At 45.5% G+C, this 27,966-nt stretch overlaps 1 protein-coding gene across 9 annotated transcripts in view; it reads right to left on the bottom strand.

Annotated features, from left to right (window-relative positions):
* The window catches only part of Znf827 (zinc finger protein 827), a 176,209-nt gene extending 150,712 nt beyond the window's left edge, over positions 1-25,497 (bottom strand). For 7 of the 9 annotated variants that reach the window (XM_027404898.2, XM_027404900.2, XM_035442516.1 and 4 more), the window contains exon 1: positions 24,922-25,496. In XM_027404898.2, coding sequence (XP_027260699.1) covers positions 24,922-24,964 — 43 coding nt within the window. In that variant the 5' untranslated portion in view covers positions 24,965-25,496. Of the gene's footprint in view, positions 1-24,921 lie in introns of all 9 variants that reach the window. The other 2 variants (XM_027404893.2, XM_027404894.2) reach the window with 1 other exon arrangement.
* Positions 25,498-27,966: the final 2,469 nt, after the last annotated feature.

Below are 27,966 nucleotides of genomic sequence, written 5' to 3'. Positions count from 1 at the left end.
GGAAAACTTAAAAACTGCCAAGGTAGTAGAGACAACTAGATGCCTGTCACCATTCCAGCCGAGACGCAGCCTGGGAGAAGAGCCCACGCCTGAGACTGCAGAAGGGATCCTGGGCCAGACCCCTAAGTACACACAGCACTGCCTGCAAAGCGTGATGTAAATTCCCTTGGTGGAAAGAGGTAACAGCAATGAAGACATCATGCCTTGTCTTTGAAATGAAATTCCAACCCAGTTAGTAAGCCAGGGTCAACGTTCTTAGATAAAGGGTCCGGGCACATCTTTCAATAGCCAAGGAACCAGACAGCGCCTCCATCAAAATGTCCATCTCAACCTCTCCAGCTCTCCGACACAATGGCTTAGAGCCCTGACCAAACCTTCCTGCTACCTTTTTCTGTTCATATCACACATCTCACTTATTCACAGGTTCTGGTGGTCCTGTCTTCCATACACAGCCATTTCTTCTTGGCAGTCCCTGCCATTTCTGCCAAACCACCCTAGTGCGTTCACTGTCATTCCTTGTTGGGGCCACAGAAGCAGTTTTGTTCTAGTTGTGACTCCCAGCAGGCAGACTAAAGCTTTCAGAATATGTCATACCCCAGCATTCTCATCCTCAAAGTCTCCACGGGGTACATTCCCAGACCTTAAAGCCTTATGTGACCTGCACATCTGTGAGATCGCTTTCTGCCACTCACTCAGCCTAAAGAATGTAAACTCTGCCACGGGACCTTTGACACCCTCTCTCCAAATATTCATGTGGCCAATGCCCTCGTGTCTTCAGGTAACTCCTCAAAACAATGGGGAAACCAGATCTTTGTTACATTTGTAGCTGGGTCCCCATCTCTTGGAACAGTGCCAAGCATAAAGCAGTCCCTAAACTATGCCTTCTCAAAGGCATGAACATAGAGGAAGAACGGCCTTAAGGTCAGATACTTATCGATAATAGAAATTAAACCATGTTTTCCAAACTTTCCACTCAAATTTCCTTTCCAGTGAAAAGAAGGCAACAGCCCCACCCCAACCCCAGGAGGTAGCATGACTTACTCAGAAGCCCCTCCGGAAACCCCAAATGTCTTTGTCTTCAGTTTGCATTTCTATGAATTCTGCATCCAAGGCAGAGTTCTGTCTCTTCACTTAATAATACTGGGTGCTTCCCACAAACTACCAAACAAAACATGTTCTCAAGATGGCACATGTCTGTGGACACCCACCTGCTTGGAAAAACAAGAACACAGGAAATGCAGGGTGTGGTGGTATATAAGCTTGTGATCCTGGTGATTGGAAGGTAAAAGCAAGAGCATCTGGAGATCCAGGCCAGCCTGCTGCATGAAACACCGTCTCAAAAGCAAAACAATAGCAACAAAGAACATAGGAAAACACCCATCAGAGTGCTGTGGGCTCAGTGAAGGTGGACTTGTTGCCACTGTTGCTCTCAGCCAGAAAGCAGCTGCCAGTCCTGGGACCACTGCCTTCAAAGACCAGAGCTAAAGCACAGAGAAGCTTCCAGCCCTGACTAAAGAACTGCAGAATTGTAAATTCAAATTTTGTTTTATGGTTTTGGAAACCTAAAGTTCTAATGGCAAGACCCAGAGACAGCCCAGCCGATGGTGTGCCCAAGATCCCAGAGCTGGTTGACAAAGGCAAGACAGGAGCATCAGTGTTACCACCAAACTCATGTCACATCACAATACCATGATGCCTTTAGATCACTTTTAGGTGAGTGAATTCTAGAACAAGCCCTGGCACCCAGCAGGCTCCCAATAAAGATTACTGAATGAAAGAATAGAGCCCTGAAGATACGCCTGCTGCCATGGTAAACACTGGTGTTTGTCAGCAAATTTCACCAGCAACCAAGGTTCCAAAAACTCAATGCCTTACACATTCACTCTTACTGAGTGACAAAGCCAAGTAGAAAAACAAAATCTCAGGAGCACTGTGATAAAAACAATTTTTTGCTGGTAATGAAAATTACCCCAAGATCAAAAAAATTACCAGACTCTACCAAAAGATCAAAGATCATCAAACACAAAATATTTTTTACATTTCATTCTGTCAGGATTTTAGAATGTGTACATGACAAACAAAAACATCAACAGTTTGAGATTATCATTGTGTTTGTAACATGTAGGTGTGCCCCAGGAGTTACTAAGATTGTCATCGTCTTGCACCTGTATTAATTAGCTGGCTTCAAGCACCTGTGGATTTGTGCAGTTGGAGGTGGATATATGAACAGGTGTGTTCACACACCTATGATGCAGGTGTGAAGCCACAGCATGACAAGGGACATCTTCCTCCCTCACTGCCCACTCCTTACAAAATTGGGGGCTCAGTGCTTTGACATTCTAAGATCCTCCTGTGTCTGCCCTAGGCCCCACCTGTAGATTCTTACTTTAACAGCCCTTGTGAAGACTTGGGGTTTCCACTGCCTCCAAGGCTGAGGCCCTTACTTCTAAATTTGTAGTTATTTTCCTTGCTAAGCAGGTGACAATCACTAGACTCATTAAAACTGGCTTCAGGGCTAGCAAGATGTCACAGCAGGTAACCAAGCCTGCTGCCCTGACTTTTGATCCTTGAGACCCACAGAGTGGAAGAATCAACTCTGCTGTCCTCTGACTTCTACAGAGTTTCTTCTATGCCAAGAAACACATACCTCCACCACACACAAAATGTATACACTATAAATAAATTCATTGTTACTGGGCTAACACCTTTAATCCAGCACTTGGGGGGGGGCGCAGATCTCTGTGAGTTCAAAGCCAGCCTGGTCTACAGAGCGAGTCCCAGGACAGACAGGGAAACCCTGTCTCGAAAAACCAATAAATAAATAAGTTATTGTAACTAAAAACAATTAAACTGTGTGCAAACTAGGAATAAATACCTGATGTCACAGGCTGAACTGTGTTCAAAAGATGTTAAGGCGCTAAGCAACCCCAGTGCACATGAATGTGACCTTCTGTGAACACAGCTTTTCACATGATCAAGTTAAGGTGAAGTCATTAGGGCAACACTCAGATCCAAGACGACTGAGGTCCCTATAAACAGGAAGTGTGGACACTGGGGCACACGTGCGCTCAGGGAGACACCACACAAAGGCTGTAAATATGCTTCCACAAGCACAGAGCTTTCAGAAGCTAGAAGAGAATCCCCAGGCAGTGTTTTGATGGCCTTCAGAATGCACACAGCCCTACTGACTCCCCTTATCATGAATGTCCGACTTCCAGAACTAGAAGGCAACTGGTCTCATTTTGCTGTTTAAACAATAGTCTAGGCTGGTGTGATGGCTTAGCAGGTAAAGAAGCTTGCTGCTAAGCCTGGAGATCTGAGTTTGATCCCCCAGACCCACAGGGTAGAAGGAGAGAATGAAGTACTGAAAGTTGTCCTGACCTCTACACACATGCCATGGCATATGTGTGCCCATGAATATACATAGACACAAACACACACAAGTCATCCTGACCTCTGCACACATGCCATGGCATATGTGTGCTCATGAATATACATACAAACACACACAGATAAATACAATTTTTTAAAAAAGTTTAAAGTTGAGCCACCAGTTTATGATACTGTTATGGCAGTCCCAGGAAACTGACATACTCAGGGTGTTCCTCCAGGTGCTGGAGAGGTGGCTCAGTGGCACTTGTTACTCTTCCAGAGGACCTGAGCTCAGTTCCCAACATCAATATAGCAGCTCACAAATGTCTGTAACTTCAGTGCCAGATACAATGCACCAGCCATACATGTGGTGTACATACATACAAACAAAACTCATACACTACGGATTTTTCACATCTGAATTCTAATCTCTAACCTCAATGTCTCAGTTTTGCTTTCTGCTGTGATAAAATCCCCTGAGAAAAGCAACTAATGGAAGACAATGCTCATCTGACTCAATTCCAGGTGATGGTCCGTCACTGTGGGGAGGTCAAGGCGGCAGGAACGGCTGCCACAGAACACCTAGGCAAGGACGGAGCACACCCATAATGTATGCCTGCCGGTGCTCGATTCCCTCTTTCTCCTTCAGTCCAGGCTCCAGCCCATGCAACGGTGCCACCCACAGTCATGTGGGGTCTCCACCAAGTAAGAAAATCCTTCCAGGGCATGGCCATAGACCAACCTAATCTAGACCTTTCCTCTAAGACGACTTTTCCAAGTGATCTTAGATTGTGTTAAGTTGACAATTAAAACTAACCCTCATGCTTAGTAATGTCACCTTTCCTAAGGTGGCCATTTTGCCCAGAACTGCCCCCACTGAGGCCAGAAAGTCAATGACATGAACAGACTATGTTTTTTTTTGTTGTTGTTGTTTTTCAGTCTACCTCCAAATATCATTTAAGTGAAGGACTTAGAAAGACATTCCCATGGGAAGCCTCTTATTACCTAGTAAGTGCCAACCAGCAACAATAGAAAGTAAACTCGCCTTGCATGTGCTATAGCAAACGCATACCTGAGGGACAGTTTACAACACTGCATGAAGCCTCTCACCAAAGGCCAGTCCAGAAACCCAGCTGTCCCGCTTAGTCCACGGATAGATTGCTCTCTCCTTTACCCTCTCACGAACCTCTATGGTACAAAAAGCATATAGGATCTGTCCCCTCAAGCAATCAGAAATAAATTCACCATGGCTACCATGTCGTTATCAGAAACACTGTCTGCTAAGGCTGATAAATCGGTCAATTACCTGCTCCCTTGACTTTTATTTCCTCTTGTATAAATGTTTTCATCCTAATATCACCAATACCTGTTATAAGATGAGCAATAAATTACAAAATGACTGAAATCACCAGGAAATCCCCCAATAGATCAAAAAAACAACTTAACCAGAAAAAAGACCCTAATAACACAATCATGCACTCCATAGACTAAGAAATGGCATCCCTTACATAGATAAATGGCTAAGCACTGAAATCTTAGCTTATGCACAAAATGATCAAGTTATTTGTGGGATGTGTCCCAACAGCAGGGGCCTGTCGCACTTTACAAGGGAACACACTCCAAGTAAAGGAAACAGCACACTATACACCTTTATTTCCTAAAAATAAACATGCACCCAAAAGGGAGTCGTAGGAGATAAGCATGGTGGGGGGGAGGGATGAGGCTAACATGTACTTTGCATTTAAAAACTCGACAAGACACAGACAAAAGATTCAGGGGAAGCTGGGCATTGGTGGTACATGCCTTTAATCCCAGCACTCCGGGGAGAGGCAGGTTGATCTCTGTGAGTTCGAGACCAGCCTGGTCTACAAGAGCTAGTTCCAGGACAGCCTCCAAGGCCACAGAGAAACCCTGTCTCGGGAAAAAAAAAAGATTCAGGGGAAACAGTCTACCACCCACACCAGTCCAAAAGATATGAGTACTGTTGACTATAGGAAAATATCTTCACTGGTTGGGCACAAAAATCCATGACACCAGACAATGGATCACAAGGACACCTAATGCAAACTTAACTCGAAGCTATGAGGTAGGCCAACAATTTTAACCTTTACTCTGGCCAGGCTCGGAGCCAGTGCTGCTATCAAGCAATCAAATGTATTCTTAACTCGTGCTCTGTTTTCATTTTCTCCACTCACCTCCTGGCACACACACACACCACACACACACCACACACACACACACACACACACACACACACACACACACACACACACGGAGTCAAGGATGAAAGGCCAATAGCCCCATGAAAATCAACAAAAACTACATCCAGACAACAAGCTGAGGTGATTCCAAGGGCCAGAATGTCCTGCAACTGCGAGAACACTTTTAGGTCCAACTGCTTTGTCTATCTCGTCCTCTGGAATTCTGGAGATGTCGGATATAGTGGCCCACATCTAGAAGAAGAACGATCTCTGTGAGTTCGAGGCCATCCTAGTCTACATAGCGAGATCTTGTTTCAAAAAACAAACAAAAGATTCCTGGGTGTGACCCCTGTCTTCTCTGGTCTCCCTCAGGATTGCCACTTGTGGTTTTCACTGAGACACCTCTGATGTATCCACCACCTGAGAAGGCTGGCAGTGTTCTCAAGTTCACTGATACCAGCAATGATGCCGAGGGAACAAAGGGGTGTGGGGGGGTGGGCACGGCATTATTCTGTTTCCCAGCAAAGCCCAATGCTTCTGGAAATGTACCCAAGATCAGGAGATATAAGCTTCAACCACAACACAGATGTTCCATAAACAACCAGAGCATTCCCCTGGTGTGTGCATGCGTAGGCGCGGTACCATTCACATGATGCTCACATCAGTTTCTTCTCTCCCTCACCAGTACGTGGACAAGCACACCCGATCTTTTTTTTTTTTCTCTCTTGCAGAACTTAGAGCTTCACTGGTCAGGTATTGTGCCTGATTCTGGTTGGCCAGCTTGTCCTCCGTGAATAAATTGGCTTTTGAAAAGAAGGCTGGAAACACATTGGGCAACAGGAAGATGCTCTCTGGAGAGGTGTGAACTGAAAGATTTTTTGACATTAATATGTTCACCTGATCAGGCTTTGTTTTAAATATGTGCTTTAGAGTTACTGAGAGGAGCCCTTATTCTGTTTGTTTTCTTTTTTTCAGTGTTTATGCATTAAGATAGACATAAGCCTCCTATAGGCTTTCAGGCATAGACATTCTTCTCACATTCCATGTTTTTCTCACATTCCATATAGTGATGGCTATACCCGCCCCAGATAGTCCCATATAGCCCAAGCTAGCATCAATGTGTAGCCAAGGATGACCTGGAACTTCTGATCCTCAACCTCCACCTCCTGATTGCTGGTTTTAGGAGCATGTTGTTTATGTGCTGGAACATGCATCCAAGTGTTCTACCAACTAAGCTACATTCCCAACCCTAAATAAACTTTTAAAACTACACATCAGGCCAGAGAGATGGCTCAGAGGGTGAAGATGACCCCTCTCCATCCACAGAGGTCCTACAATTAAGAACAAAGAGATGCCAAAGCAGAATGAATAGCATTCAACAGACAACTGCAGATTCTCAATAAATAAATAAGCAATAAATAGAATAAAACATACAACTTCAAGAGATGCTCAAGTTGGTAAAAACAAGACCATAAGATGTTTTATATAGCTTTTAAAATATCCACAGAGCACTAAAAAGAGTGCCTAAGCAGAACCTGCACAAGTTTTGGATCCAGACTCCCCATGGAATCTCAGCTAGCTGAGAATCAGACCCCCATAATCCATGCACGCTCCTCTTCTATGCTCCTCCTCTATCCATTGGATAGTTAATGAATACCTGAAGTTTGTTGATCATTGTGAAGGCAGACCAGGATGACTACATAAAGCACCTGGCACCACCCTAGTTCTTGTGGAGTTTCCCTTTTCCTTTCCTCCCAGGCACCCCAGCATTTCCCGGGGGTACACCGTTACAGGCTGGGCTCTCAGCAGCTGAAACAGCTCCCGGCACTGTGTCATGGTCATCTCAACCAAGCAAGACAGGAAACTGCTGGTTGTTAGCAACCATAGAATCCAGATGCCAAATGTGCCCAGTCATCAGGAAAATCTTACAATCCTGGCACAGTCTGAGGACAGAAAGGCAGAAACAGCCAATTGTGGAGGGGTATCTTCAACTCAGACTGCGCCAGAGGCTTCCAACTGCAGGCACGCCTTCCTGCGCAGAGGCTGCGGTGGCCCCTGCGGTGTGGGCCATGGCCTCTGCTCTTCTCGACCAGTTTCCTCCTGAAGCATATGACTTTCTCCAGGCATGTCCATGAGCATATACATGGCAGCATTCATCATCTCCTTCCCAGCCCAGTTGTACAATAACTTCTTCAAAATCCATTACAAAACACTTCCTATCTTTGTTTGTGACTCTTTATTCTCTCCCTCCCTCTCTCTCCCTTTCTCTTTCTTCTCCCTCCCTCCCACCCTGTCCTTACTTTCCTTTTTCAACAATTGCATGTATCATTTTCTACCTCTTTGACTTCGTAACTGGTTTTTTGGTTCTTCCCGTCACTAATTTGTTTACCACCCACCTGCTACAGACCAGGCACTATTACATACAAGAACATATAGAAAATGAACCCTTAATCCATGATCACGATCATAAAAAGTCCAGTCACTAAAGACAGTAACAAGCAAACAACAATAAGTGAAACCAGGAAAAGTTGCCTAATTCTGCCCAGTAGCTATAACCATGGAGGAGAAAAACAAGAAGGGCCTCTCTGGTAACTGAAGACAAAGGAAGACATTATCAGGCCAAGCAGTCTGGGGAAAAAACATGAATACAAAAAGGTGAACGGGGCATGAAGCATGGATTGCAGACGCAATCACTCAGTATACATAAAACAAGGAGTACATAAGAAGGCACAGCTACAGGGCTCAGACACCGTATCTTCAGGGTGTAGAAGTTCTAACTTCATTTTCATATTTTCATGCAGACCCCTCAGATGGCAGCATGAGTGCTGTATAATGAGACAGGGGAAGGTAAATTGGAGCTTAAATAAAAACATATGGGTGGGGGGCAGCTATTTCAATTCTCTGGGAGAAAAAGAAGAGCATACTCAGCAGTGCGGGCAGTGGAAGCATGATGACATCGAGACGTTCCGGAAGCAGAGTCAATAAGACTGGTAACTAGTGTGATGAGATGGGGAGGGTGAGACGTGTCCGAACTTTGAAGACAACAACCCACGAAGAAAGAGAAGGAAAGGAAACCAGATGTGTTCCATCTTTTCCATGAAACTATGAAGCTCCTGAGGTAAATGAGCTGGATGGGTGGTGTCAAACTTGGGGTTTCTATTGCTGTGTCACCAGGACCAAAAGCAACTTGGGGAAGAAAAGGTTTATTTGGCTTCCATATCCTGAGTCCACTGAGGGAAGCTGAGGTAGGCATCTGGAGGCAGGAACTGAAGCAGAGGCTATAGAGGAATGCTGTTTACTGAACTCCTGGCTTGTTCTGCCTGCTTTTATACCACCCAGGACTTCCTTCCTAGAGTCAACACAGCCCACAATGGGCTGGGCCTTCCCACATCTTCATTAAGGAATCAACAAAACACCCTGACAGGTCAATCTACAACGGGCACTTTCTCAGTCAAGTTTCCCTCCTCTCAAATGCCTCTAACTTTCTTCAAGTTGACAAGAAACGAAGCTGGACAGATGGAGATGGATGGCATTCACCTCCTATGGAGGACCTGGGAAGTCATCTTCACAGACCAGCAATGCGACATGTGTATTTGCAGAAGAAAGGTGTGTTCATTCAGAACACGACTTAGTGAGGCACTGTCAAAACAAACAAACAAAAGAGCAGAAAATCTGTGCTGGTTTCACTTAAGAATGTCTGGCAAAGCAGTCAAAATTCCTCTTAACTGAAAATTGATCTTGGATTAAATATCTTTTTGATGTTATAGGTGATGTAATATCGTATGCAACCACGGGTCATTCTGCCAGTGCTGAGGTAAGTGGCTACACTAAGGAAAAGAACATGTACGACTGTTTGCTTAGGAGCCCAACAAGCCACTTTTTTCATGGTGTATTACTTTTAATTTGAAAGGATAACTAGCAAATTTCAGTCAGTCAAATGTGGGTCTTTGGCAGATTATTTCTTGGAAATGAATGAAGTCAAGCTAATACTTCAAGGAAAGGCTGACAGTGTTTTTAGCCAGAGATAAGTGGTTTCAAGCAACCACTAAAATTTTGGAAAACTTGATTGCTACACTGTGAACTTGACAGATTCCCAATACCATACTTAAAGACTTTTTCAGATAACATTCTTGCAGATACAAATAATTTTTAAATTTACAATGAGACATGCCAACATCTCATAGATCTACATATCTCAGGTAGTCAATATTCCCCAAACATCCAATACTGATGTTATGTACCTGACGATCCAGGCAAAACACAAGACATCTCAGTAGATTTGAATGTAGCAGACATAAAAAGTCGTTGCAATGTTTTGACTCAACACTGCAAATAACCTTCAAGATCTTGGTGTAGTTCAAAGAATATCCACAATTTCCTGCAAAGGTGACAATGCATCTGTATGATGGCAGATTTTCCTCACTAACCTGGTAGGACAGATTAAATGCATCAACAGATCTGACCATCTAGTTTTCCTCTAGGAAGTCAAACACTAGAGGCTTGCAGAAACATACAAAGTATCATTCACTTTACACATGCTCTTTTGGAAAAATACGTGTTTTCATTAAAAATATGCTGTTTATAATTACTACATGCTGGGTTACATTTATTATTTTTAGCAATAGAAATATTTAATTTCTCTGTTTTACTATCTAATACATGACAATATGCAAAAGGTGTTTGGGGGGTCTTCATTAACTTCCAGGGACTTAGAGGCATCCTGAGAATATGAAAAAAAATCTATTTTCAATAAAAGAAAAAAAGAGAAGGAAGGAAGGAAGGGAGGAAGGAAGGAAGGAAGATTCTGAAACTCAAGGTAAGAGAGGCAGTGTCTTGTCAATGCTAGCACCTGGGCCACAATGACCTACGTGCAGGTCTATAAAAGCACTGTTCATAACAGCAAACAGGAAACAAAGCCAGCATCCCTTGCAATGTTGCTACAGTGTCAAATTAGAGCCTTGCAAAGAAGGTGGCCCAGCTACATTCACCAACATAGATGTGTCTTAGCAAGGCAGTCACAGAGTAAGAATACCAAGGTACAGAAGACAAGTGGTCCTCACACTATCACATTTATAAATTTCAAAGACAGGAAGATTGCAAAGGAAACAATTAGCAGACATTGGGGTAAAATGAACTGCTGTGGAGGAGCAGATAAGAAGACACCGGGACAGTCTCGCCGGTACTGACTCTTATTACACTGGCCTTACTCATAGCCTTCCTTCACTGGTTTCATTACACACGTGTAAGTCAGACAAGTCTTCTCTTGTAAAAGGCAGACACTAGACCTTTGTTTCCCCACATGTGTAGGACACATGTACCGGTACATGTACACATGTGTATATGGAAGCCATACACATGGAAGCCAGAAGTTAATGCCAAATGCCTTCTACTGCTCTTTACTTGATTGACTGAGGCAGTGTCTGTCGATGAAGCTGGAGCTAGAGCTCACCAATTTGGCTAGTTTAGCTAACCAGCTTGCCCAGGAGGTTCCATCTCCACCTCCCAAGCGCTGGCATTGTAGGTAGGCCAAGATACCTGCCCAGCTTGTAGGTAGGTAGGTGCTGGGGATCTGAACTCTGGATCCTCACACTTGAATGACAAGCACTTTATAGCCGTCCTCATAGCCCCTGAAACTAGAACTTTCTGGCCAATTTATGCTAGAGGTGAAAGGAGGGTAAGAAGGGAAGCTCCGAGAAGCCCTTCCTGGATCCCATCAGTGGTGTCATCCACAGCTATTCATCCTAATTGCTTTCAAACATAACTCCTTCACGAGCCCACACCCTCCATCTCATTTAGCACAGGAAAGACCACACTCCGTGGCTGACTTCTGAGCTCTGTGCACACTCCTGCTGGCTACCTTTGCCCTGCCTTCTATCCTTCCATCGGACTCAATGGTTCAGCTATAGCCCTTCATTTAGTCTCACTGGTTCAGCAACGGCCCTTCATTTAGTGGCTTCCTTTCCACCTCACATGGCTGTAGTCATTTCTTCTACTTGGAATGTTCTCTCTCCTCAGCATCCAAATCCACCATGTCCCTGTGGGTGCTTCTGATGCTACGTGCAGGAATCTTTTACCCATCCCTCTTAGACTGTGTCCCCTCAAACATCTGCACAGCAAAGTGACAGAATATTATCCCATACTTGTTAGAATGTCTATTTGTATGTGTCTTCTGGTTGTATCACCTCAACATACAAAAGAACTGTGGTGGGGAATGCATTTCAAAATGCTCTGTTTAAGGCCATGCCCTAAACGGAAGGAGTCACACATCATGGGGACCCACTCCTGCTGGATCTCAAACCCCTGGCTGCCTTGTGTCAGTCACCACGCCTCCAAATTCCAAAAAGCTAACAGTTCAGTTATTGAAAGAGGTGTCCCCAAGGAGAGAATGGGTTTCCGTTTTACACTGATAACTGGAAAGTCAGCAGAGAAGCACTTCCTTTATAAAATTCTTCTTTGTAAAAACAAGATTGTTTTAGAGTTCAATACTTCTTACCACTGTGCCCCCAAACTAACAATAGAAGTCCTTAGACATCTATTCCTGACTGACAGGTTATGTGAACTTCTCCACGCACACAGAATTTGTCTCAATGCTGGATAGTTGCTGGGGCTTTGGGGGCATGGGGCAGGTTTTGTCTGCATATTGATTGATTGATTGACTGATTGATTAACGACTAACATGAACTCATAATCCTCCTGCCTCAGTCTCTCAAACCCTGGATTGCAGGCATATGTTGTCACACCCATTCCAACAGGGGTTCTGTTGTTTTGTTTTTAGTATTCAATACACCTCTCTTTTTCCCCTCACTCCCTCTCTCCCTCCCCCCACCCGTTTTTGTTTTTTGAGACAGGGTTTCTCTGTGGAGCCCTAGCTGCCTTGGAACTCTCTCTGTAGTTCAGGCTGGCCTTGAACTCAGAGATCTGCCTGCCTCTGCCTCCCCAGTGTTGGGATTAAGGTTATGTACCACCACTGCCCAGCTTCAATAACACTTTTCATCTAGTCAAATAGAAATTATTTTCCTTGGTAACTTCCATTTGACTGGTCCTGGGACATTTTCTGCTTAGCGATTCCTTTGCTTATGGAAACACTTCTCAACCCGAATTAATTTCCCTCATCACTTTCTCTGTCTATTTGGCTCTGAGACCAAGTATAACCCCACACTACTTGCTAAACTCTACAAATCTCCCACCCCTGATGTAAAAACTTTAGTCCATTCTGTTGGTGGACTAAAGGAGGGAATGTACAAGAAAAGGATCAACTGACAAGTGAACACGGATGACAACTCCGAGAACATCACTCCCTTTGTGTTCAGTAAACTTCATGCCTTTGGCTGTAGACACCAGACATGATTGTGACCCATCCCCACTCCTCACCTCAGATAAGGCACTCCCGACTGCCTCAAAATTCACTCCTCAGGTGATGACTTCAAGGGTTTACAACAATCCTTTTGCCTCCCTTCTGGTGACTAGTTTTCCAATTTCACTTTCACATCAGAGCATCCCATCTGGATTCAGTATTGGAGAATTGAGTCCATCCATTTATAAGAGCAATGTAGCCACCCTTGTTTTGAATGCAGCCCTTAAACCCCATGAGGCAACCATGTGCAAATGCATCCATATTTCAAACAGAGGCTGAATTTTAAATACTATTTCTTGATTGCAGTGGGGATGGAAGTCAGAAGAAGGGGACATAATGCATTTTAAACATTTATATCTAGTGTTAATTAGTTATATTAACCATAGGCTACTCTTCCATTAAAAGCCAATATAAAGGGCTAGAAACATAGTTCAGCATTTAAGAACACTTGTGGCTTTTGCAGAGGACCTAGGTTCAATTTCCAGGACCCACATTGTGGCTCACAACCACTCCAGGGCCAGTGGCTCAGAAGCCCTCTTTGCACCTTTGAAGGTCTCTCTCTCTCTCTCTCTCTCTCTCTCTCTCTCTCTCTCTCTCTCTCTCTGTGTGTGTGTGTGTGTGTGTGTGTGTGCACTCACATGGTGCACACACATATATGAGGGCAAAACATTAAATAACACATTAAATAAATCTTTAAAATAATGGCTTGAAAGGATGAGGTTTAGCTGCAGAACACATGCCTGGGGTGCAGAAGACCCTGGGCTCTACCTCCAGCAACAACCCCAAAATCCAATACAGTTATTAAAAAGAAGTCCACACTTTTTCCTATCCTACTCCAAATGACTGGCCATCCTTAGACAATCATTCTGGAGGTGGCTGAACCAGCTTCCTCACACGTGAGACCTTCTGTTTCAGAGCTGGATTGCTTTCCACTTGTTTTATTTATTCACTCAACAGGTCCTCATCTTGTCAAAGATTACTCTGGTTCTACTTTATCTAGCCCATGGGTTTCCTTTTTAAATCACCTTTATATTGGCCTGGTGGGGCACTAGGGACAATGAAGCAGGGAGACGATGAGTTCAAGGTCAGGATGGCACAGTGAGTTCAAGGTCAGTCCATACTACATAGTCAGTCAGTATCTCAAAACAGAAACAAACACCCCACAGACCCATGCCACTTCTGTAATGAAGCAGTGTAACCAGACCCACACGCTACTTTGAAACTGTGGAATCTCTCCTCCCACAATCATCAGAAAGCAAGTAACTATAATTTGATCCCTCTCTTCCTAAGGTCAGATTAAGACTTAGTAAATTCTTAGTTGAAGTTCACGTTCTTTAGAGGGAGACCCATGGGGCACAATTCAATAGATTTTCTGGAGCACGGTGTCTTGGGAACAGTGCTTCCTCTCACATACAGCTGCCGTTCCTGCTCTAAAGAGCTGGGGTGGACAGAGAGGAGGGTCAAACAAGTGCAGAAGAGAAGCCCAGCTGCAGCCCATCCCAGACGAGGTCCCTGATGTGCTCTGCACACCACCATTTGACTGAGGTCAAAAGTCCAGATCTAGAACCTTCAAGGAATGAAATACAGTGTTCATGATTCATGCAAATCCAAGTGTTCTATCAGCATCTGAGGACCACACAGGACATGATCTCTGAGCTGTTGTGAAGGTGCCAAAATGACACTTTCGAGTATGGAGACCCAGGAAAATCTCATGGCCCTCAGCCTCTCTGGACCCATAACAGGGTCCTGCCCTTGGCAGTGATGATACAGCTAGCCTTGAGCTGCTATGCTCTCTCTGACTCAGTTTCTCCCTTTCTGCCAATAACTGTTAGAAGCTGTTCTCCGCCTAATTCACATGCCCATGGTACCAGTGAAACAGCTTTTGGAACCACAGCACAACGTAAACAAAAAGTTAGGGTAACATAGTGTTGCCACTTGACAAGGTGGAATTGCTTAAGCAACACAGACATTCAATAACTTTGCAAGGCCGCAGAACCCATGAGAGGTCTTGGTGGAAAGTGAGTGGGAAGATTGTGGTCTGGAAGTGGACATACATGATGGAGGATGGGGTCCATTCTTCTGTCCAGGCCTTTACCAGCCTGGACAAGCTGAAGCCGGTTGCTCAAGCCCAGTTTTGAAATCTAAAGAAGTATGGTCACTAACTTGCCTGGGCTCAGCGTCTCCTGTCTTGATGGCTGACATGACATCATCCCAGAGTGGGACAGTCCCAGCTAATTCAGGAATCCTCAGCTCTGGCTGTTCATTCAGATGTCTGGGGAATTTAATTTTTAAAAGGTCGCCTCCAAGCCAAGTGAATTAAGTCTGGGGGTGCCATGTCTTCTAGACACCCAAGCCTCACGTGTAACCACAGATTTGAGCTGCCTGACAGTGATCAGAAAATGAAGGGCAGCAAGATTATCCAAGCTCAATGTGAGAAATCCCAGAGCCCCTCGGCTGGAACGAGTGTACATCTCAGGTGTATTAGTGCCATCGGCATTTATTGAATACATACTACATGTTGGACATGCATATAAAAATTTGTATGTATGAGCTCATGCAGTTCCCTCTTGGAAGCTGTTTTCAACCATTTTGCAACCGAGAAAAACAAGGAGAGAGCCACTTGCTACTGTCACAGCTAAAATGTGGCATAGCCAGGATCTGAACCCCCTACCTTGTAGTGCTTCTTAAACTCCGCCCTGCAGTATGGTTCGAAATCCCTTTGACACAGTGCTAAATTGAAAGATCAGAAAATGCTTCAGAATGAAGAGCAGTTCCTAATCCAATTGCCTTCAGGGATGGCCATGGAAAAGACTTGGGGGAGGCGGGCAGGTGCACATGCATATGGGAACATGGTGGCCAAGTGGCAGGAACTGTGGCAGACTGAGGAGCACATGCCCAGGGAAGGAGACAGCCGCCACTGACTACAGCAGATTGCGGTCATGTGGGGAGGTGGGCCGGTGCTGCCTGCTCTTCCAAGTGTTTAGAAGAAGCTGGAAATATGGCTTTTTCTTTGTGTGTGTGCGTGTGTGTGTGTGTGTGTGTGTGTGTGTGTGTGTGTGTGTGTTGTGTGTGTGTGTGCCTGCGCTCTCAAGTGTAAAATCTCCAATTTCCAAAATGCTGTCTGAAGTTTTTAAACACACTGTGTGAGGCAGAACACACTAGTGTGGCCCTGTCTGTGACCCTGGACATAAACGAAGATGCAACATACACCCCTCAAGACTTAAACATCTGTGGGATATGCTCTCTTGGACTGGTCCCTGTGATCAGAGACAGCAGACTGGCTGTCTCCAATTTGTGCAAACTCTGAACTATGACCCACACAACATGTGGAAAACCATGTCAATTTCCTCTCAATTGTTTTAATGCGCAGATCTCCTGTTGAGTGAATGACTAACAAACCTTCATTAAATACTATCCTCCTTCTCAGCTTCAGTGTAGGTCACTGTGAGAGGATTCATTGTCCTTACCTTCAAGTAAAAGCCTGTCATAATTCATATGGGTATTGCACAACTTAGATATGATTCTGGGCAAATCACAGACACAAAGGAATTCAATCCTTTAGCAACAGCCTATTATAATATTGTTGGCCTACAGAATGTTAGTCTAGCTCTATAATAATAGCCTCATAAATGAACTTTACCATATTATATTGTTATTACTCACTCCACTAACTTGAGAGCTATGAAAAAGAAAAAAAGGACAATAATGAAAAACACGAAAACTGCCATAAAGTTCAAGATCGAAATTTTGGCTAATCACAATCTAAACCTATAAACATGTTTCATGTGCTTAACTGCATATTCTGCTTACTTTACTCTTTCTATGTAGAAGGCATTAATTAGGCATGGTTTGCATATTCATATAAGATTTACATGTATTTAAATGATCCTAATGATGACTCTGAAGATTCAGGAACCGTTATCACTAAAGATGAAGAAAGTGTACGACAGAGAAGTTAAGTCATTTGTCCAAGGTCACACAGCTACCCAGTGGCAGAGCTGGGATATGAACAGCCCAGCACGAGAGTTTGTGCACTTGACCGCTACCCAGTGAACCTCAAAAGCACATGAGCCCTTTGTTTTCACTTTACTCACACAGTATACAGCAAAAGGAAAAAAGGCCAAAGTCACTGTCACTGAGGGTGCTTTCTCTCTCTTATGACAAAACAAGAGCTTTTTAAAACCCACCACCAGACTCAGTAACTTGAGAAAAATCTATCGTTCTCCACAAGCACAGTAGCTTGTTTCAAAGCCTCAGATAAGTTGAGAACTGCTGATCAATCATGTAAAAGATCATTTTCTCCTGGCCTTCATCAGTCCCCTTTGAAGGCCAACTTCTTCAGAGCACTCAGAACAATCCACCCTGAGATCCACACCTCTCTCTCACCTCTCTTTTGTTCCCCCACACCCTGCTTCTAATGGGATCTAGCCACTTTTCTGACCTCTGTCGAAATTAGCAGGAAAAGGCAGAAGTTATTGGGGTTTGGTTTCACAAGTTCAGAGGCCTCTGAATCTATTCCTTTACTAATAGAGAGATGGACTGGGTCTGGTTTTCCTGTCCCAGCACTGGGAATTGAACCTAGGTCCTCATGCAAGCTAGGCAAGCACTCTACCACTGAGCTACAGCTTTCAAAGCCTTGGTTTTTCTTTAATAGAGGCAAAGAGTACCTGGTCATGTAAGAACCACAGAGGCAGAACTTTGGTGGGAAAGACTGTCTCTTTTTAATTAGAAGGGGCTGAACAGTTGAAGAAAACACTCTTTTTAGTCACATAGAATCCACTTGCACTTACTATAACCCTGGCTCGCCTTGCATTTAATATAACCCTAGGTCCCTATTTGAAAAAGCAAAGCTGTTAATGGACTCATTCTGACCTCAGACTATGGGTGGGTATCACTGTGCATTTCATAAAGTTAGCCAAAGTTCAGTCAGTGTGTGTGTGTGTGTGTGTGTGTGTGTGTGTGTGTGTGTATACAATGAGGTTAACTTTTAGAAAATAAACAGCAAAATGTACCCATGTGGTTTAAGATTGTTTATCAAGATAAAGTTTGATTGAAATCTACAAAGCTCCCTCAGATCTCCATCAGTTCTACCCGAGGTAGGTGACAAGAACCACCAGTCAGGCTCCATTCCTGCACGTGCTCATACACTATTCTCCAGTGTCATACAAACATAATTTACAGAGGGTAGAAATACTAAACTCACCTACAGAAGGGAGACAGTGGCTAGGAACTTAGCCCAGCAAGCAGTCTCAGCTATTTCCAAGGTCTGTGCGTTGTGCATTATTTCCTTATACAATATGACAGAAGACATCTCAGCTACCATGAACCATAAAGCGTTGTGTACACTCAGCCCTACCTACATGATATGAATTACTAAGCAACACCTTCCAAAGGAGGAGGCAGGAAGGGAGGACAGCAGCATTCACAAGGTTGAGCACCCCAAATGGGGCTTTAATGGGTATATTACCAGGGCCAAAATCAGTAATGAAATCAAAGGAACACACACACACACACACACACACACACACACACACACACACACACACACCTACCTCTTACCATAACCAGACCCTGTCTTGATTTCTTTCCAATAAGTAAAACCCAAGTTCTAGCCCCTTATTTACCACAAAGCCCACAGTCTTGTAAACTCTCATGCTAGAAATTCTTGAACATACCTGTTACCTTGGCAGCTGATTAAGTTATAGGCAATTCCTAATACACCACTCAGAATAGGAAGATGGGGTTCAGGGGCAGCAGCATGCTGTTTGTGGTTGCCTCTAGGAGCCTAATACTACACCAGAGATTTGAGAATGAAGAATGGAGGACTACTTCAAGTTAAAGGATTTTTAACCTCATCAAAATAATACGGCACCATTCAGCCCTGCTGATGGCCTTGGTGACTAGTCATAGGCACTAAGCAAGCCTCACACAGTGCAGCCATGTAGGCACCTCCATCCTTCCCCTCAGACCTTGGGCTATACAAAGGCTCAATCTTTGCATCCCCTTCTCCAAACAATTCCTATATTGAAACTTCATCCCCAGTATGATAGTGTCAGGAGGAAGGTCTTTGCAGGTGACTGGGTCAGAAGGGCAGAACCATGATGAAAGAGGCCCCAGGCAACTTAGTCATCCCTTCTACCACGTGAGTATGCCAGAAGGCACCACTGTTGGAGGAGAGAGGAGAGTCTTTACCACATAACACTAAATCTGTGGTCATCTTGATTTTGAACTTTTTCAACCCAACAACTATGAAAACAAACTGTGTTTAATAGAGTATCTGACCAAAGGCATTTTGTTACAGCAATCCCAGTGACCTAGGATTTGCATGTGAGTGAGCAGAGTTAGTAGCATGGGATGACAGAACTTTTTCCCTTTTGTAAAACTATATGCATCCAGACACAATTTGAACCCAAACTACCGGGATTATTAGATAAACCAGCTTGCCAATCCAATCCAGCACCACACATTTCTAATCTAACTTTATCTACAAATCCATGTTGGTCATAATTAATGAGATTCCTTATCTTTTGAACCAACTTTTGAGCCCAGGAATCTGCCTGGGTATTGAAGCACACTCTCCTTTGAATACACAACTGTGTTTGTCTGATTTTGCACATCCCTCTAAGCAGGGCTTCTCCTCACATCCCTGAGAACCCCTAACAGAGACCATCCAAAGATTCTCAACTACAAAATGTGCATCGGCACTCAGGCGAGCAGAAAGCTGTCCAATTTCGACTTCTCCATTGTGATCTATTAACGCTTTGTGTGAGAGACTTGTCAGCTCACACCGGCTGTGTCATCTTGAGAGAGAGATGGCAGCACAGATAAATTAAAAATCAATTTTTTTATTAGTAACTATTTTGAAGCATTAGAGGGAAAGTGATTTTTTTTTTTTTTTTAGCCATCTTCTGTATTTTAACAAGAAACCTGGTGATGGCCTCCTTGCTGTCTTAGGGAGGGATACAAGGGTGCTCTTTGGGGAACACATAGGGATGACCCCCAGAATCATTAGACCTGTCTGACAAGAGCTGTGAAATACTCTGCTACTTCAGATTTAAAAAGTTCCCCATGGGTTAGTCAGGTCACAGTGCCTGGTCGCTGCAAAAATTAGTAAGAAATAAAGCAGAGTTAAGTTCCTTTCCGTTGGCTACACACACACACACACACACACAAAACACACACACACACACACACACACACACACACACACACACGAGAGAGAGAGAGAGAGACTCATAAAAGCACAAAAATAAAGGATCCAGTTGTTTTCCAGTCATTTTGCTTCCCAGTTTTACTAGAGAGCAGAATTTGCTAAAGTTTTGTTAATGAAGAACACAATAACCTGTTCTGATCTTACTCACGACTGAATAAACAGTGAAAACACTGGAATAATAGAACAACTGTTTTATTAACTTTTCCTACCCTGGGGAGTAGGTATCAGGCAAATACCCATGATAAGTGCAATAGACTCTAAACTCATATATGTGTATGGGTAAACTGATGCTAATGCAGAAATTTGAAAGTGCTGGTTACCACTGGTAAGGAACATAGAGATGGAATAAGTGCATTAGAGCGACCTTCCTGATCCCTCTCTCAGCCTCATGATCCCATATGTAATAGTTTGACAGGTCCCAGCCTGCCATGCAGTCCCCGAGTTAGCTCCCTCCCATCCTCTTAGACTGATGAAGCTTCTTAAGTGACACTGTTTGGGATTCTGATAAGTGAGAGCCTGGTTCATCTGAAAGAACCTCTAGGTCATTCTTTTAAACTAGCATGAACTTTATTAATGGAAGAACCTTTGTGAAAGAGCCATCCACAGCACTTGAGTCACATCTTAAACCCCCAAATTAAAATTACTGCATTAAGCCAAGAAACACAGGCCTTTACTTTGAATAATATCATCTTTAAACCTAACCCTCAACTATAATATAGGTTTAACATCTTAACTGGGTCCTACCTCCAAAAGTTACTACAGAACTTCTCTGTGTCATGTAGCCAGCAGGTCCACTTCACCTCCATAGGACATATACTACTTTTTTCTGTGTATGTATGAGGAGGCCCATGTAACAAACAAATGCACACACACACACACACACACACACACACACACACACACACACACACACTTAGTTGAGGCCCAGAAGAAAATGACTATAGAATTTTAAATAAGAAACCCAAGGCTAAGGTTAGGAATGTCAGGTTAAAGGCTCACCCATCTCTATAGCTAATTCGGTTCTGAACAGTCCCAGGGGTGTCTAGCTGAACAGAAGGAGCTAGGAAACCTTAGCAGGCCAGAGCCCAGCCTGGGGAATTGCTAGTACTCCGTGCCAGGAGCCGAGGCTCACCCCAGACTTGGTATCAGATAATACCAAGTGCTCGCCTGGATTTCCAAGACTAATCCACTCTAGGGTGGAATGTCCAGGTTCCCTGCTGTCTGTACTGTGCAGTGGAAAGACAGTGGGCTTTGCAGGGCCAGACTGTTCCTGGACAGTATTGTTTAATGTGAAAAAGAAACTCACTCACAACAAACATCTGTATGTGGCAACGGTGTGTGCCCTAAAACTCTTTAGCCATATTGCTACGGTACAAAGGCAAAGAGTGTGCTGGCTCATGTGGAAAGCCTTTCAACCATTCTACAAAGTCTAACAGCACAAGTGTGTGAGAATATGTTGTATGTGGCACACACAGGGTACATTTCTTGAATGTTTACAGGTGCTTTCAATTTTAAAATCAACATACCAATAGTGGCCCTAACTTCTACATTTACTCAAAAGGGTCTCTGGCTTTAGAAGCAACTTAAATTTCCCCAGTTGATTCATTTAATCACCTCCTTGCTTCAGCTACAAGACACACAACGTTTAGATCTGTCTCTATTTAGCTTCTTAAAACTCCAAAATGACTTCTACCAGGCACCTTGAATCCCCAGATTCAACTGTATTTTAACCTTGATACAAAATAGTTCTCCCAGGGGAGGGGCCCTTTTCTCAAACGTAAATAACAGTTCAGTATTGAAAACTAGGACGTATTCTCCAACTATATTCTGTACTGGATAAAAATTAACATTCACTTTTACCCAAGTTGGTATGTCTTAAGTCTATATATCATTTTCAAGTTTCTGAGATCCTCACTGGGCTCTTAGCAAGCCCTGGGTTACTATGACAGGCTTGCAAAATACACCATTTGCCCAGAAATTGCTCTTACTCAAAATGTAAATTGCTTATAAAACACGTGTAAACCCTGCTCAGAAAAGGCAGTACATAGCCACAAAAAAAAAAAAAAAAAAAAAATCCATTCAATAAGAGGTGGATATGCTTTCCAAAGTAAGGCTTCCCTTAAAAAGAGGCGTGTAGGGGCAGGAACGTTTACTGTGCTTCCAAAAGTAAATTGCTTATTACTTAGGTAAAAGTGGCTTAATGTGACTGCAAGAGAGAGGCTTTTTTTTTTTAAGAGAGTAGATAACAGCATTCAATCAGAGAACAAGGAGGGAGCCTACTCTCAAAATACAACTTCATCAACAGGCAGCAACCCGCAGGAGAGGCCCACAGACATCGGAGCTAAAATGGAGCCTGAATTTCCTCTCAGACTGAGGGTAGTCGCAGGAGGTCAGGGTCAAGGTCACCGGCAGGGCAGGCTGCAGCTGCCCGACTACACTGCACACCACGGGAGGGGCAGCGTTCCAGCAGCCTCAGCCGAAACAGATAAATCCCTTCTCCTCTCCCACCCTCCCTCTAACCCAGCCAACATTTTTTTTTTAAGCAGGGGGAGAAGAGAAGAAAGGAAAATGACCAAGTAACCTCACCGCCCTGGTTTTCGCACACAAGCTCATCAGCTCCCAAAGTTGCCATCTAAGGGCAAGTTCGCGGAGAACACTGAAGCCCATTTTGTGCGAGCAGGGCAAGCCTCCCGCGGCGGCGCCCGCCCGGGACACCGGCCTCCCCTCCCTGCCCACGCGCGTCCGAGTCGCGGGGCGCCTGGGCCGGCCATGTGCACGCACACTTCCACCAACTGCTGCGAGTTTTCTGTGAATTGCAGCGCGGAGCCTCCCGCCTCGCCCGCCCCGACTGCGCCGCCTTCTCCTCCTCCTCCTCCTCCTCGCACAAAAATTTTCCTACACACGCAGCCGCCTGCGAGTGATTTTATGTGCATATATATTACATATGTGATATTATCCTCAGAACCTCTAGCGGGCAGGCGAAGAAAGGACTGCACGGGGGCATTTTCTTCTTCTTCTTTTTTTTTTTTTTTTCCTAAAGGAAGGGGAAAAAAAAAGCACAACCCGAGCCCAGTGCGTCGCCTCCTTGCGTACCGGGAAGGGGGAAGAAAAGAGGAATGTTTGCGGAGCGGACTGCCCGCGCGTGCCCTTGCTCGCCACTCCGGCCACGGCCCGGGTGCCTCCGCGCCCGCCCGCCCGGGCCACAGCAGCCCCGCGGAGATTTCTCGAGGGGGAGATCGATCGCGCTCGCCCGTCTGCGGCGGAAACACACACACACACACACACACACACACACTCGCCTAGAACCCGAGACACCATAACCTTAACCCTTCCCCCACCCTCCGTGAACTTCAGGTGACCGACCACGTCGGCCTGACACCCGCGAGGGCGGGCTCTCCAGCTCCACTCCCGCCCCCAGCCCGGGTATTGCAGGATCGGACTCCGAGCAGCGCCAAGCCGCCCTGGAGAGGGGAGCAGCGCAGGGGGGAGGGGGGAGAGGAGAAACTGACCCTCTGTCTCCCCCGACCCCTCCCTCCGGCGCCTCCCGCGTCCCCTCCTCCCGCCACCCCGCCCCACGCCTTCTCCCCTGCCCCCTCTCCCCTGCATTCAAGGAGCCGGGCGGCCCCGGGGGGATATTTTTAGTTGCTTCTTTCTCCTTCACTTTTAGCTCCAACAGCATCTCGGAACACTCCGAGCGGAGAGCATGGGGGGGACGAGGGGGGAGCCCGAGAGGGAGTGGGGGAAAAGTTAAGAGTCTCGCAAAGAAAAGCGGGAGGGCGGCGCAGAGGGACCCGAGGCGCGGGTGGAGGAGGGGGCGCGAGTCTCCAGTTGGCGTGTGTGTGTGTGGCCGCGGCCGGGAGGGCTGCGATGCACTTTAGTCGCGGACTCTGCTCGGCCTGGCCCGGGAGGGGGGTCCGCGAGCCCGCGTCGCCCCGGCTCCGTCTGCGCCGCCTGACCCCGCATTTTATTGCGGCCGGGAGCCCCGCTCCGCCCTCCCCTCGGCTCTGCAGGGACCTCGCGCGCCGCGCGCCGCCCTGGCTGCCTCGCCTCAGCCTCGGCGCGGCTCCCGCACCCCACATCCGCTCGGCTGCCCGGCCTCGCCCCCGCCCGGCCGCCGCGCCCCCCGGGCCCCCACACCCTCCGCAGCCGCCCCCGGCTCCCCCTCCGCCGCCGCCTCCACCTCCGCCTCCAGCTCCAGCCGTCCGCGGCTCCGCGGCCGACCCACCCCGGCGCAACCTTTAGCCGGAGACCGACCTCTCCGGTCCCCAGCCCGCGGGCGGCCGCGCGCCCGCGCCCCGGCCGACACCCCCAATCGCCATGTCACGGCCCCGGCCGGCGGCGCCCCGACCCCGCACCCCCGGGCGCCGGGATCCACACGGAATTTCTTTTTTTCAAGATTGCAACCTCTCCCACCTCCCCCCACCCGCGACAAAAACCCGGCATCCACACCGCTCCCCTCCTCCCGCCCCCTCCCCCGCAACCCGGAGTGAGGAGGGGGAGGGAAACGGGGGGAAAGCCCGACCTCAAGGAAAAAAAAAGAGGGGGGCGAGAGAAAGAAAGAAAAAGAGAGAGAGAGAATAGAAAGGGCACGGGGCTGATCATCACCAACATGGCTGCCTCGGCATAGACCTAAACGAGGAGTAACCCGGGCTGTGTCTTTGTCAGTTTCACCTCTGTAACCCTAAACTAATGCAGAAAACAACGGCGGAGGCTGCGGAGGGGAAAGAGGAGAGGGAGGGAGAGAAAATGGCACGAGAGGAGGTGGAGAAGGGATGACTTACGTGAGGGAAGGCGCTTGGGCTGCTCCTGCTTCCTCCTGGGCATTTTCCCCCTTTTCTCACATTCTCCTCCTCGGTTAATGCGAGATCAAATAACCCCCCGTGGGGGCAGACAGGCAGACACTGGCAGGAGCCGGGAGGTAGTTGGGGGGCGGGCAGGGGGAAACCCCTTCTCTCCGGTGTGTGCAATGGGCTGAAGCTTGTTTCCTGGAGCCAGAAGAGGGGTTTTCTTCTTTTCTTTCCTTTCTTTCTTTTTTTTTTCTCCTTTTTTTAATTTTTTGGTCGTGCACCTGGCTTGTCCCCGAGCGTGATATTCTTCAATGGAAACGGATCTAATAGGTGTGAGTGTGTGTGTGTCCTGTGCTCGCGTGTGATGGGAGGCATAAATAAATGAGCGCCGGTGCGGCGGTGTCTATGGCCGCGCGCTGTGTCTCCGAGCCCCTAACACTAATGTCGGGATCAAAGGGCAGCGGCGGCGGCAGCACAGCTCGCAGCTCGCTCGCTCTCTCGCTCTCCTCTCGCGCTCTCTCTCTCTCCCTGTCACACACACACACACTCACACACACACACACACAGGCACAGACTGAGGGAGAGAGAGAGAGCTAGACACGCGCGCGCGCACACACACACATACACACACACACACACACACACACACACACACACATACACACACACACACACACACACACACACACACAGCAAAGAGGAAGGTGCCCTAAGGCTCTCAGGGCGGACTCAGCCTCGCATTTACAACGGCTCTGTCTGGAAAGAATGGGGGGCGCGCGTGCGGGGGTGGGATGGACTTCTTCAAATTTATCCCGCTAGTCGCCCAATCAAGGGGGGGTGGAAAAGTTTTCCCCCCCGCCCTTGAAACATTATTTTACAGATTCCTTTTTTCTTTTCCTTTTTTTTTTTTTTTTTTTTTTTTTTTTTTAAGGAACTGTATTTGGTTCTGCATAAAATTCTTCAGGCTTTGTCACTGAAAGATTCACTCTCTCACCCCATCACCTTGAGTCTGGAGGTTACAGACTCTCACACATTCACTTAAAATAGCCCAATGGAATTTTTTTTTTAATTAAAAGAGCATATGGCAAGATCAGTAGGTGGATGGAATGAACGCCCAATTTTGGAGGGTCTGGTAGAGTTTAACACTTGAAAACTCAACCTAAACGAAAATTACAGGTCCTTGGTCAAGAAAGAGGGAAAATAAGATTAGGTCACTCCTGAGGGTTGACTTAACTGCTATGTGATAGTCCTACAGTGCACACAGCGATCTTAACTTCTGAAATTCACCACCCCCATCCCCCCAGAACACAGGTAGCTGACACAGGTACCCTGAAGCAATCCCAGGGTGCAGTTTGAGCTCACTACAGCAGCTTTCATTAAGCGATATACTTTCATTACTTTACAAATCACACATCTTGCTTCAAAGAGACACATAAAGAGGAAAAACAGAAAAGGACGGCCTCCACACAAAAGGTACTCAGTGAGAACAGTTCTTCCTCTGACTGTAAGCCACTCGGATAAAAGTTCATGGGGAGGTTGTTAATGATTTAAAACTCCAAAATCTGCTACTATAATTGAAGTAAAAAATTGGTCTGAAGAAGAGTTATTTCATAAAACTCTTTGTAAGGGGAAACTTTGAACTTGGTGGAATACATTATATGTCATGAGTCAGAGCTGAAAAATAAAAAGGTGCATTATTTAAACTACATCTTCCCTTCTGAGCTTAAAAGAACTCTTGACTCATCAACTTATTAGGTTAAATATTTTCCTACCAATTGTTAAATAAATGTTTTCATCAAAGAGGGCGGAGTCACAGTGAAGAAACAACATTAAAACGTCATTCTATAAGTGGACATGAGTAACTAATGGGACTTAGAAGTCTCCAGTGGTGTTAAAGAGAGCCATGGTGGTTAAGTGTAGGTACAACCCCTTTAACAGTGGCAATAGCTTTATATTGTTTTCATTAGGAAACTGTGAAGGGGACTGTGTCTCCCAAAAGATGGCTTTCATTAATAATGAACTGTCAGTATGAACCCCTCCTTGTTGATGTCTACCAACATATCAAGCACCCTAATGTTAAGTGATATTATCTAAAGCAAGTTTAAATGCTTGCTAGAATAAATACAGTGTAAAACAATTAAGTTTATACTGGAGCATCAACCTTAAACTAATTCAAAGAAAAAAAATGTTTAAATGGTAGTTAAAATCAGACATGGCCACCAACAGCTTTGATCCCAGCAATAGGGAGGCAGAGGCAGGCAGATATCTATGCGTTTGAGGCCAGCTTGGTCTACACAGCAAGCTCCAGGACAGCCAGGGCTACACAGTGAGGCTCTGTCTCAAAATAAGAAAAACAAACAAAAAGAGGCAGCTAAACTTCCCTGTGTTGTGATTTGAAATAGACTATCTTTCAATTCAGATCAAATCCAGTTGGCCATGACTTGGACTATGCATCAGGTTTGAAGTTCACATATGAATAAACTCAAGTTCATCCATTCTGTGCAGTGCACTCCCAACAAGCGGTAAACACAATAGTATGACACCCAACCACGCCTCCCTCAGAACATTTACCTAGGATATTAGCATCACAACTGCAAATGGGCAGGGCACCACCTTTTCCTGCAACTGCAATGACTCCTCACAGTACATACTACAGTGTAATTGAAAACACATTTTAGGGACTTCCTCCAAGCTGAGTGCATTTCCTGCGACCTTTTAAAGGCATTCAGGCAAATGCTTTTGACTTTTAATTATATAGGTGTTTCATCAACAGCCAAAAGCATTTTAAATGGAATTTATTCATACCTCTACCTTTTCCCAAAAATTATTTGAAGTGATACATAACAATAGGAAATAGAAATAAACAGGGTGTTCTGTTTAAATCTCAGGTTGATATCTGAACAATAGGCAACACTCTTCAAGTTCTTTTGTATCTACCCTTAATTGCTATGTATTCAAACAAATTTTAATGTTGGGCCAATCTAAAATATTAGGAAGACAGATATTGGAGATTACCACAACAAAATTCAAAATCCAAAT

The sequence above is a fragment of the Cricetulus griseus genome, chromosome 3 (assembly GCF_003668045.3).
Source record: "Cricetulus griseus strain 17A/GY chromosome 3, alternate assembly CriGri-PICRH-1.0, whole genome shotgun sequence".
Taxonomy (NCBI): Eukaryota; Metazoa; Chordata; class Mammalia; order Rodentia; family Cricetidae; genus Cricetulus; species Cricetulus griseus.
Note: the sequence above shows the minus strand (reverse complement) of the source record. Positions and strands in the feature narration are given on the sequence as shown.